Genomic DNA, 13,821 nt, shown 5'->3' on the forward strand with positions numbered 1-13,821 from the left:
TCACAGTTTCTACAATAAATATATGTTTACTATCTGTGTAGAATCATTACATAAATGGCTTTTTCCTTGTTCGTTTTCCGATTGGATTACAGCAAAGATAATTGTAAACATGGAGGCCTTAGTCCTGGTTCTCTCTGAAGGAAAGAATGCCTTCCTGTCTCCTGTAGCATCCTGATAACCAACTCAATGCTACAGTCCAGCACTCAGTATGGTTTATATAAAACCTACGATTAAAAGGCCAAAGATATAAAACAGTTTCTACAGCAGATGAGCTCATAAAATGAAATGACTCGATGTTCAGTTAATATAGTCTCCCTAAACAGCCTGGAGTTACAGAAGTACTTGAATCTTCCTGCATGGTATGATAAAATTAAGGCTCCTGTGGTTGGATGTAAGATATGCTACGGTCAAGCTCTTGATTGACGTTTTTACTTTATCATTAAGCATGGTGATTTGTGGCAAAGCCTTTAAAGATAGCCGAAATCATTGTGAAGCAAAGAAGCCTTCTATTTTTTCTAATACCAAGCCTCAGTCCTTTCTTGTTATACCAAACTTTTTTGGTAAATTCATTGCTTTTGTAAAACTCATTTAACTTCTGTAGCACCATTACATCTCACTGACGTATTATTAACTGATATGAATGATGTTTTATAAGACTTTTATACAGTTCTTCAGGAAATTTTGCTTGCTAAAATATCCAGATATGGTTTAAGAGACAGTGTTTTGAAATAGTTTAAGGACTGTTGACAGCAACACGTTAATCCAAACACAAGGCTGAAATACCATGTGGAGTGCCTCTAGGTTCAATGCTTGGACCACTGCTCTTTTCAGTTTTCATGAAGTACAAGCAGATATTTCCAACATCTTTGCAAACTGTTTAGAAAGCAAATGGCATTAGTTTATTCACAATAACTATCTCATTTCACCAAACTGCAGGCCTGTGTCTATTTCTGGATTTTTATTTTTATTTTTTAAGCTAAGGCGCAAACAACAAACAAGCAAGTAATAGACAAAGCATCTGCAGAAAATATCATTAGTTTCTTCTTTACTTTTGACAATAGTATAGTTCAATAATCTAACTACTATACATGACAATCAACTTTGTGAAAGCGAGGGAGACAGGCATAAGGCATTCTTGCAGAGAAATAAGATGGCTGAAAGAACTAAAGTCTTAAAAACACAAACACATGATTTAACTCAGCTTGACTCAAAAATCTCCTAACCGTAGTCAGATGAGAGCATCTGTGCACTGAACCTGCTGGGTCAGGAATTTGTCTGCTGAGCAAGACGATAAATATCTCCTGCCTAAACTTTGCACTTGCGTCATCCTTTCAGAGAAAAAAAAACAACAGGAAGAAAAAAAAAAAAAACAATATTTAATAGGATAACATTACTGTATATAAAAATAGCAGACAAATCTAAGGTTCCTTTTCAACCTGAGAATCTGTGGCAGTGAGGCTGTTTTTGTAATGACACACTGGAGCAAAAAGCACATCCATTAAAAAAAAGTACAGGCATAAATCTTATTACGCCCACAGGCTATGTAAATGTCATTATACAAATATAATGACAAGAAAAGAAGAAAGAGTGAGCGGGGACACTTGAATTGAGATGCTGTGAGTAGAGAGTGATTGTAAACTAAAAATACATCTATTCTCGCTTTTATGGAGCATTTCTAATTTTACAGTTTTCAGATTTTTCCTTATTTTATTTATTTTTTATTATCACTTATTTTATTGTGTTAACATCTTACTGTTTTACTTAAATCTTCTTATTTTTGCAACAGTTTCATATTTCATTATTTTTATTGCTTGTATTATATTTTATCTAACTTTTATTATCTTAACTACCCACATCTTATTTTAATCTTTTCAATTTGGTTGTTTCGGTGTGCATTACTCTCCTAATTCAACAATAACACAATCTTTTTCAATTGCTTGTAAAGCACTCTATTTGTTTGAAGAGTGTTAATTGAAGCTGATTGATTGGTTGGTGAAACAAGAGAAAAATACTATCTAACGGCACCTCAAGGAGTTTCAAAAGAAACACTTAAAGATGCAAGAAATAGAGTGCAAATGTGAAAAACACCATGAATCCTGACCTAATCTAAACTCAGTAACCTTTAAGGATATGCAGGGATTTTTGTTATGGTGAGGAAAAGTTCAAAAATCATCACCCTATATCACTAGAGTCAGACCAGAGCTGCTACAGTTCTCCATCTTACACGCAGTTTAGCCGAGCATTAAGTCCAGGCATTTCTATACAGCAATCTTCAATATCTGCATTTTTAACTAAGACAAATATATCAAAATAGCTCAGTCCATTTGTCATTTGTTTGTCTTTGTGTGGCCCGACACATGCCTACATGTTTGCTTCAATGTCCAACAAACTGACGAGGAAAACTTTGCTAACAATCTTGAGAATGCAAAAAAAAAAAAAAGGTTTGCACCACAATGCTGTTAATGACAAGATTCATGGTCTGATGCATTCTCTGAGTCACGTACAACATCATGGAAACGGTCTCTTACTCCCAGGAAGAAGAAAAACTCCTCCTGTTATCAAGAATGGATAATGATCGCTTGGAGCACCAGACCAGTAAGATTATTTGGTGGACAAGGAAATACCACTCTCACAATGCCAGATCACATTGAAATTCTGGCCAGCGAGAATTTTCTCTGCACCTAACTATCATGAAAGATTATCTTCTCCGCCCACAATCTGATTGCAATCACCACACTCTGTAATGGACGTGACAGGAACCTCGTGCTTTTCCTACGTGTCTGAATTTATATGAAATACGTGGTCTTATTCAAGTCCGACGCCTGCTTCTTGGGAATGTGTTCATAACGCATTCTAAATTCTAGTGCTCCACATTCATTTTTTACCTGTACTGTCGCTCTGTAACATATTACATTTCGAAGAATGACATTGTGGCTGCATTTAATGAAAGTATTGCTAGAATTTCCAATAAAAGCGCTTGCATTGTCTCTGGGACCCCAATATGACTGGTTGTGATTTGAGTCATTAACAGGGACGGAGCTGTAGAAAACAATTGCCTCATTCGCTAAAATAAAAACGAACATAGGGTTTGGGAGAAATCGGGACGCGGCAACTCGACTTATCTGGGATTGATTTAATGAGCACACAGTCAGCAGTGAGAGTGAGGAGGTGGAAGGTGTGCGCAAAAGAATTTTTTTTTAGGAAAGACAAAGTGAAGGTTGTGAAAGCTGAGAGCTCTGGCAAAGGAGAGAGAGCAGAGACTGTGAATGATTAATAGAGGACAGAAATCTGAGATCAATGGGTGTATACCTTAAAGGCTGCGTCGATGGAGAAAGAAGGAAGAGCACGGCCTAATTGCAATATTTTTAATACTGCAGTGTCAACTAAGAATCTGTGTAATTACAAAATGAAAATGTACTTGTCTATCAAAACAGGAAATAAGTACAACATGATGTATTTGGTCACTCGGGACCTATATGCATGTCATGTATTTGCACACTGCCCAGCTGTTGAATGTACTTGTGAGAATAAAATTAAAGAACAAAATATTTACACTTTGGTCTACTACGGTTACAAACTATGTGTTGCGACTGTGATACAGGTCGTACACAGGTTTGTACAAGTACAAACAAGCTGGTGCTTTGCATAGCAATTCAAAATCATAGTGTTTTTATTCCATTTAGGAAAGTATTCCTTCTATTATTTGTCCCCTTTTCCACCTGTTATTGAAAGTATAATTCCATTAATTACCCTGCACCCCGCTGCTGTTGTCACTGCAGTTCAAGTCAGTGCGATCTCCCACTGCTGACCAGGTGAGAGTGCAGACGACCACCGCAGGTTAACTGCATAGAAAGCCTTGATAATTGTGATAAGAGCGGAGATAAATGATAGGGAAAGCCACCCTTTGCCAATCCATAGGTGGTAACCAGCGTTTGACCTCTGGAGACAGTTTGGGTAACAAACTTAGTGGGTGACTCACAGAGCAGACCACCACAGGGGCCCTGGCCTCCCACTGGTTTCAAACTATGACTCATAGAACAGAAGCATGAGCACGACTTTGCATTAGTCTGTGAAAGTTTAGTAAGAGAAAAGTCAAAGCAGGGCAGGACCAAAACATTAAAACCACCTGCTTAATATGGTGTAGATCTCCCTTGTGCCACCAAAAAAAGCTATGATCCATCAGGAGGGGTGGACACATGACCTCTTAGGGTATCCTGTGGTATTTGGCAGTGGATCGTGTTGGTCTTTTTGGTTTAGGAGGCTTTTTCAGGCACATACTGTGGATACTCAGTCAGATTGTGACCTGGAGAGTGTGGACGCCTATGAGCTCTTGGTTATGTTCCTCAAGCTTTTCCTGCTTCTATGGTGGGGCACACCATCTCGCTTTGGTACACGGATGCCACTGGGGTGTTAGCTTGATCTACAACAATACTGAGGTGGGTGGCACATTTTAAAGTAACATCCACATGAATGTCTGGACACAAGGTTTCCCACTCAAGCATTGCATTGTAACGAGATGATCAATTTTGTTCACGTCACTTGTCAGTGGTTTTAATATTGTCGATGCTTACCGTATAAAACCACCCTAATCAAAATGGAATCAGTAAAGCCTTCATCACATTGTAATGGATAGATAGAGAGACGTGTTACTATAAATGAGATCAAAAATATCTACATAAATGAATTTGACAGATAACAGAAGAGCAAAGGGATGCCAACACATGATAAGAAATTCGAATTAGATGTAAAAAATTAGCTTGCCAACTATATTGACCCATGGCATTGCACCACATGGATAATAAATGCCATTTAATTTTAATGGATTACACTACATCACACTATACATTTGTAAATAATTAATTTAGTGATGTTTTGATGCTAAGTGAGAATAAAAAGCACATCATTTCATTCACGTATAAACCAATATGTATTAAAAGTGTGCATCTGTGTATAACGTCTAACCTCCAACCTGAAATTCCTTTGACGAGGACGAGTGTTTGAAGGCAAAGAATCAAATCACTGTGGACACGTGATCCATCAGCAGAAAGAAACGAGGTTCGAGCGGTGCCTCAGAAAATACAAAGATATGAAAAAAAGATCAATCAAAGAATAATAGTAATTGTGGTCAGTGAACTATAGATTATTTCACATAGCCTGGCCACCATTCCAACATTCATGCGGTGTGAAGGCCAATTCACACCCATAACAGAGGAGGCAGGCTCCATCCATTCCAACTACAGCACAGTTCGTGTCCATGTTCTGTAAGAACGCACAAACTGGTTATTTAGTTCCACACAGAGATCCCACACATGTGGAGCTCCCCGCTGTGCCGGACGGCCATCACTGCTGATCACCCATGACAGGGTTCGTGCTGCAGCAGCAAATCTATTTTGTCAGGTAGGGAGACGACCCTGGCCCTGTATTACCTCACGAAACAACCTTTCCTTTCATCAAGTGGGTGAGATTAATTACTGAAACATTGCACTGACCAACGCAATACATCAAGCGGTCAGAGCCGTTCACATTTCAATGGGATGCTCTTTATGCTGTCTCAGTGAGGTGATAGGTGAGACGTGTCAGAAAGAGCGAGAAGCAGTGATCTTCACCGGGAATGACTGGAGGGACCCCGATGGCCTCTTGTGCGAGATGGAGGTCGCTGTCACCGCAAAATACTCTTCGACAAATGAGTCAAAGCTTATACAGTAAATCGCTACTCTGACGGACCCCCGCGCCCCCTCTCTCACGCTCACACACGTGTAGGTATGAAGACAGAAAGGTGAAAGCCGGGACAGAGGCAGGGTCGGGGGCACCTTTACACGCACAGAGGTGACAGCCAATCAAACAGTGAGATGATAGATGCGCCTCATGAAAGGGAATACAGTGGATGTCCTTTCCCCTCCCGAGGACAATGGCATCTAATGAAGGATCCTGAGAACGTAGCATGTCACCAAGCATTCAGGACATCCTTTGTGCCCTCATCCATTCACCTAATGAATTCTGTACAGTATGGGAAATGGAAATGAGCTGTCTTTCAATGCGCAGTGGCAACACGCAAGCTAATGTGACAGGTCTCCATTTACATATGATCCCTGGCCAAATCCTTTGGCAAAACAAATTATATAAGCAGTGATGAAGTGAAAAGTGCTATAAACTAAATCCTGAATATTTCTTTTATTGCAGTGGTAAGAAACTGAACTTCTTGCAGAGCTTAACGCTAAACCACAAAGTATGTATCGCCTTGACAACAGAGCTTCTCGGGGCTGATGTTTGAACAGTCTGGCTGACTTTGGACAGATGTGCTGCGCAGTCGTCTTGCTGTTCTTAATGTGCCGTAACGTGAGTGCAGCTACACCCTTTTTCCAGCGGGGAGGCAGTGTACTTTACACTGTTTTTGTCACAAAATATCAGTTATTTACTTTATGAGATGACTTTAAAGTTTTAAATATAGATTTCGTTGGAAGGACAAAAAAGGTCTCTGAAAAGGTAGACCGAAATTAACATTAGGAGACGAAAAAAAGATTTTAATTTAGTCTGAGTGGTTGCATATTTGTGTCAAGGTATCGCTACAAAGCATAATTATTACCTGCTGCACCTAGATTAAAAAGCCCTAGCAAGGAAACAGAACAAACTCAAAGTCATACATGACACATTTCCATAAGCAAAAAAAAAAAAAAATGCATCATTCATGGTTCATCACCACTGCATATGTTTATCCTTGAAACCAACTGGGTCATATTAATTCCACAATATAAATTCAATAATGTTAACATATAATTTATATTCATACAATTAGTACAGATTCTGAAGTTCTTTATTAGAGGCAACCCCTTGAGATGTTGCGTCTCATTTTCAAGGGGGTTCTTTAATGACGATAACACAACACAGACACAATAAGACAGTACATTGAGCAAGAACACAAGCTAATTAAACTATACTGAATGTAACAAAGAAGCAGACATGCTAACAAACAATAATAATAAGCCAGACAAAGTGAGGAGATCACATTCTAAGCCAAGCATGAAAGCGGATCGTTCGTTCAGTTATTATGGAAAAGTATTCATGTGCTGATGTCAGTGATAGCATTAAATATATAATGTTGCAGTTTAAATTTGATAACACTGCATTATTGCATTATCACAGAGCTTCTATACTGCCGCAGAACTAGGACGCACATCTCTTTGTGTTGTTGCAAAGACAGTGTCATCAAAAGTGATTATCCTGCAGACTCTTTCAATGACCTCTACACTGAAAGGGAACTTAATAAATGCTGGAAAGTATATGTCACTTCACTACCCATAATGCTGTTCTGTTCTGCAGTAAAGCCACACATTCAATACTTTCCTCGGTTTTTGTGCAGTAGGGTTCACTCGCTCCTTTCTGTAAGCTGTTAAGCTGGTAAACCTGCTGTACATGGAAATCATACAGCAGGTAAAGACTGGGGTGTGACTAAAGCTTACCCCTCATTTCCAGGTCTTTGTAAACTGATTTTGTGAGGAACTATTTTTATTACTTAGGGTATAGGGAATAGAGCTGCTGTTTTATGAGCAGCAGGTGAGGAATAGAGATTTAGAGTGTGAGAATGAAACAAGGAAAGAGAGTTTAAGGCGCGAAATATTAGCTTGTGTAAGACAGCAGGTGTTAACATTGTACAAATAATGCTCGAGGAGATCTGAAACGTGTGAGGTCATTACTGAATCTTACATTTCTGAATCTGTAATTGCATCAAGAGGGAACTGTGCAACTTCTTGGTCCAGAAAAAAAAGGTTCCTGAATATGTAACATAAACTCAGAAAGATTGCTAAGGTCATAGGATTAAACAGTGGCAAACTCCTACCTGGAGTGGGTGTGGCCTCCTGTTTGTCATGCTCCTCGTGCCACTGCATCGTGCGGTGGTAGCTCAGCATCACCTCCCACAATGCCTTGCACAGATCCGTCAGGCAGGGGATGTAGCTGTCTAAGGTGATGTGCTGCCAAAAGAGAGATAATGAAAACAAGGTCACTGATGGGAGCCTGCAGTACTTTATTTCTCATACCTGTATTGTATCCACCAAATAAAAATTTTTTAAAAAAAAGGCATCATTTCAGAGTTATGAAATGCAGTGCTGGGCGACTTTCAAATAAAGAGTCAGCAAGACACTGACAAAAAAATAAATAAAAAAAAGAGAGAGAGAGAGTTTATCGGCTGCCCTCTGCATTACATCTAATTAAAATCTGCTTACTCTAATCATTCAAGGGCACTGTTGGAAAACATCTATTTCTGTATCACAAAGACCTCTTTCATCTTATGTAAGCACTAATTAATGTAAGGACGTTACTGAGACGGTGTCACAATAACACAGTGCAGAGATTTTAAAGTCCTTCTGATGCACAACACATTAGGTGAGCTATTACACTGTCTTATAATGTAACAACCTTGTTAATGTCTTCAAAATACAGACAGATGATTCTCAGTTTTTATAGTTGTAATAAAGTGAGATAAAATATAGTTAGTATGCATTTGTGGCAAATACTATCCTTTTAGCAGGCACTTAAGAAAGAAAATGCGTATCCCTAATGCGCTGTATGAGTGCTGAGGTGGCAGCACTTGTGTCAAGTTCATATCCACACATTTTCTCACATATGGGACTTTTGAGCATCTGTACAACAAATACAGCACCGCAGATAATAAGTCTATGCAGGTGGATAATCAGTCACTGTCTGTGCGTCACAAAATAATACATCAGCTTTGACATAATGTTCACACTGTATATCCAAGAGAGTAATTACCTTCATAAAATTCCAATTTTATTATTTCTGTGAACATTATTCACCCCTGTTGTACAAGACATGGGAGTATCCAGGTTTAATTTGAAAATGTTAGGAAATTATCATTGATAATTCTCCTAGTGGGCTGCAAGGTGGCCTGGTGGTTAGCACCGTTGCCTCACTGCAAGAAGGTCGCTGGTTCATGTACCGGTGAGGGCACACGGGATCTTTCTGCGTGGAGTTTGCATGTTCTTCCTGTACAGCGTAGGTTCTCTCCAGGTTCTCTGGCTTCCTCCCACAAGGTCCAAAAACATGTTGAGGTTAATTGGTGATTCTAAATTGTCTGTAGGTGTCAATGTGAGTGTGCTTGGTTGTCTGTCTCTGTCGGCTGGGATAGGCTAGAGCGGTGTTTAGATGATGGATGGATGGATGGATGGATGGATGGATGGATGGATGGATGGATGGATGGATGGATGGATGGATGGATGGAATTCTCCTAGTAGTATGGCTTATTTCATATTTTTATGATAAATTGACCTACCGATATATTTGACAACATGACTGAATAGGTCTTACTAAGATGTGGATGTAGCCACCATGACATCACTGACACCCACTTGTTTGAGGACATCTCTAATGAAGCCTTGAGTTTGGCATTTTAAGAATCACACTTCATATTTTTCTGGAGCCAGAAGCGAATGAGAGGTGGATCTGACTGAGAATTTGAGGACGCGATGCATGCCTATTTGCGACAAGCAAATCACAATGTAGCCTCACCCTAAAACAAGCCCTGCTTAATTGACCATTTTACCCTAATTGGGACCACAATTTACAAAAAAAACATTTATTGAAGGACACTTGAGATCATAAACAAATCACAAATCAAGTGAGAAGTAGGCTTATTTTCCTCATAGACTTCTATACAATCTGACTTCTTTTTGGAGCCAGAGGGGTCGCCCCCTGCTGGCTACTAGAAAGAATGCAGGATTAAGGTACTTCTGTGTTGGTTTCACTTTTCAGACCCTGAGGCTACGTTTACCTCTTTTGTACAGTCTATGCATCAGACAGGCAGAAAACAAAAAAAATGAATGTATTAAAATAATAGTTGGCCCAGCTGCCACAATAGCAGCCACTCAAGGCTCTACAATCAGCCCGCAGAGTTCTGTCAACATGCTCAGAGAAAAATAATCACCACCAGATGAAAATACACTGTCAACAGCAGCCACACTTCACTTTTGTTCAAACCATGATAATGAATACGTGTTTGTAGACCCCTACAACATTGTAATTACAGGCCACGAGCGTAACACAATGATGGTTGCGAGGAGATGAAACAGTGCAGAGCCAAATACATCCCGACTAATCAAAGACCGACATAAGTTCCGCACTCAGATACGGTTTTCACACCACTACTAACAAGCATAATCTCTCAAGAAAACATTTCTTAGCAAGACATCTTAATTAGATTCACAAACTGTGAGCCATCAGCATGAAAGTTTAATGTACTGGCGATGGCGACGTTAATTACAGAGCTACACAACAGGCAGGAATCCAGTGTTGTGAAAATGTATTGTTAAAGATGCTGTTTTGATGTTAAGTTGTATTCATTCAGCAGCCATTTCTAAGAAATGCACCGGCACTACTTGGAACACTTAAGTTTAATAGAGAATTAAAACTCCTTTAGCACTTCAAAAGGACAGAAGGAAATGTCAATTATTTATATTCTTTCATAATACTGAAGTAAAGATGATGCTCAAATTCACACCTCACCGCTGCACATTAATACATCCGGCAAAATCTCCACTGATGGCAGACAATTACGCTCTTACCAGTGTAATTAAACCTTCCCTTGAATTTGCTTTTTACTGTACTCAAAGTTGAGAGATTTTTAAACTTGTGCTGCAATCAACATTAATTGTTGTACTTTTCACTGTGTGACTGTAGCCACAAATAATGGCAACTACTTTCCAAATTCACATTTTAGCAGTAAAAAAAAAGACAACCCTCTGCAACATAATGATGACAGCAAACTGTTCAAATAATAGTTTTAAATAATTGTGCAATTAGTCAAACTTTTTTTTTTTTAGAAAAGCAAGTGGAAGAGAAATGGCAACTCCAGAATGTGGAGTCAGGTGCACAAAAAGCACCAGACCTCCAAAATTACACCTAAACACTGACTGTCATTGATGAGCGGAGAGCATGTGAGCACGGTTTGAACCATGAACACCACAAACCACAGGCCAAACTATCAACCAGCCATCTGGTAACACAGGGAACAGCTGGAACACATTGTGGAAATCATCCCCTGTTTTGAGCACAGTCTCTCTTGGTTCAGAAAATTCTGGCATTTTCCAATATGTAAATTTGAGTGAAGATTAAAATATTAACATAAGGTAAAAAAAAAAACAGAGCAAAGAGGTGTTATTCTCGTATCCCCAGTAATGAATACCCATGATCACACTGTCATGGAGCAGATTTAGGATTGTCTTGCATAAGTGGTGCCGCCCAGCTTCACTGATTTTAAAGATTGACAAAAGTAGTTTCTTTCAGTCGATGCAGTTGTTGATATGGCTCCATATTGGCTTCAGATCTAACAGTGTGACAGGACTGTGTGAAGGAAAATTTCAAATCAACCTCTCCCCGCTGATGCCTTAAAAAAAATCAAACCTATTAATAAACTGCTGGATCTGTTTTGGTTTTAGGTTGTGTACTATAAAATTAACTAAAACTATAAACATTAGATGATCTAGTGCTTAGGACATACTCAGTATGGACTCAAATTTGGGCTGTGTGAAATTGGAAAAAAACTGACAGTGATCTTTTCCTTTTCATGCAATCAGATGACTTGAACAACGCTATCTGAGAAAAAATCCTTCTAGATTAACTGTGGTGATTTTGCAGGGGAGTACCGAAAATAAAAATAATTTCACAAATCTGAATAACGACTTTTTACTGCGAAGACTTTTTAAAATTCAAACTGTTTGGAAACTCTCTCACATCATGTTACAATGATAAAGACACCCAAAATAGCCTTCTCGGGATGGCACTCACTTTGCACAGAGTTTTTGTGGGTTTTGTAAGATGCTGCCTACAGAGTTCTTCTTTAGGCCAACATCATCCTTTGTGTAGCTGCAACATTAACAACCGACTAGTTTATGACCAAAATGATAATGAAGATTACTTTCATCAAATTAGCTATTTATCGCAACTATTAATTTGTTTTAGAGACAAAATATTTCCATTGCACTTTCAAATTAAAATAAACAAAACGCTGTTTTTGCGTCCATGTTGTGCATGCAGTTTTTTTTTGACCGAAATTCAGTGCATCTACAAGGACTCACACATTTAATTGCACCCAAAACACCTCACTTGCTGAACATCTGCTTATCCATACACACTAGAGTTTACCAATCTTCCCTAACAGTCTGGTGGAAGCTAGCCAGGCAGCTGCACACGAAGAAGCCTCTAGTCTCCACTCAGAAAGGTGAACGAACATTATCGTATGTGTTGAAATAATAATGGTGATTAATATTTCATGAATTGCACAGCCCAATAATTAACCTACTTTTTGTTTTTTGTAACCAAAACCCTAAAATGCGTGAACGATGTACTCTTATGCAGACTTCAACAACTTCTTCTATGCAGTCTGGTAACTTAGTCATGAAAAATAAGCAGTGTGCAAGTTTCCTTTTGGTATCAAGCGACAAAAAAAGTCATAACGTCATGTGTTTGAGTTATTTGCCTTACTTCATAATGCACTTCCTGCGATGTGACTGTTGTGCATGGTACCTCCCAATAGTCAAAGTTAAATTGATGTATCATGCTGCCCTGCCTAAAAAGCTAAAATGCCCATGGCAGCAGAGTCCCCAGCTCAACCCACAGCTGGCCAAACCTTTACTGCCAGTCCCTCCCCTGCTCTCTCCTCTCATCTTAACTGCATTGTCAAACAAAAGCAAAAATGGCAAAACAAAAGTCTTGAAAAAAGTCCTAACAGACAGACTTTAATACAGGACAAATTGCTGCCGTATGATTTCTAATGTGAGTGTTAATAGCAGCATTCATTCTAATTATATTGTACATGTTGTAATTACAATTTGCATGTCCAATCTTCAAACCCAAAGTGAAATGAGTAAATGCAGATAAATGAGGCTGAAATTACAAACAGGCTCCAGCAGCACCGGTCAGATAGGTAAGCTAATGAACCAGCTCTCACAAAACCTGTCTTACACTGACATTCCGTGTTCTCCACCAGCCAACCGTATCACAGCAGCATGTTGCCAAGCAACTGGGGTGATGGGAGTTAGAGTGTGTGGGTTAAGATCCTCAATAAGGCTTAATGAGAAGAAGTAACCTCAACTGAGCCCACACAAAACTGCTGTCCCATCCTGTTTGTGTGTATATGCATGTTGAAGGCTACAACTAACATGAGGTGGTTTGCATGGAAAATAATACTATTGCCAGAGTGAAAAATCAACCTTACTGGACAACATTCTTATAAAGTATAAGAACACAGAGGAGGCATCGATTTTCGAACAGTCACTATGCATACAGCGTGTGACAAGTTGCGGAGACACAAAGTGCTGAGTGCATTTTTTCAATTGTGTGAGTGGGCGTACGGAGGGGTTTGAATGCTAGAAATGCCACAGTTACCCCAGAGAATGTAGTTACACATGATTCAGTTACAGTCGACGCCCTCTCCCACCTCTAAGAAAAGAAAAAATAAACAAATTAACCTCTGAAAGACCAAAAACAGAGTCAGCAAACTGTAGACCTGCTGTGCAAGCAAAAGAACTCAACAGAGGCCACTGAAGTAGAATTTCTTTTCCTCTATTATTTCCTCTCATACACACTCACTTACATACTCACAAGTTAGAGAGTGAATCTGAAAACTAAGCAAAGAAACGGCACAAAAAATTTTAACTGAGCAGATGGAAGCACTTCGGTGTGGTTTGATTTCCCGCTGGAATCATTAAATGAGTGTCAGGCCGATAATGTATGTGCAGTTTAAAGTGGGAAGAAGTGTGCAGCCTGACATCAGCTCACTTCACGCAGATATCATAATTTGTAGTTAGCAAG

At 39.1% G+C, this 13,821-nt stretch overlaps 1 protein-coding gene across 2 annotated transcripts in view; it reads right to left on the reverse strand.

The window, feature by feature from the left end:
• vps50 (VPS50 subunit of EARP/GARPII complex) overlaps positions 1 to 13,821 on the reverse strand; it is a 127,231-nt gene that overhangs the window by 59,301 nt on the left and 54,109 nt on the right. For both annotated transcript variants that reach the window (XM_008295360.1, XM_008295358.1), the window contains exon 13: positions 7,835 to 7,967. In XM_008295360.1, coding sequence (XP_008293582.1) covers positions 7,835 to 7,967 — 133 coding nt within the window. The remainder of the gene's footprint in view (positions 1 to 7,834; positions 7,968 to 13,821) is intronic.

This window comes from Stegastes partitus, unplaced genomic scaffold (assembly GCF_000690725.1).
Source record: "Stegastes partitus isolate 25-593 unplaced genomic scaffold, Stegastes_partitus-1.0.2 Scaffold1040, whole genome shotgun sequence".
NCBI lineage: Eukaryota > Metazoa > Chordata > Actinopteri > Pomacentridae > Stegastes > Stegastes partitus.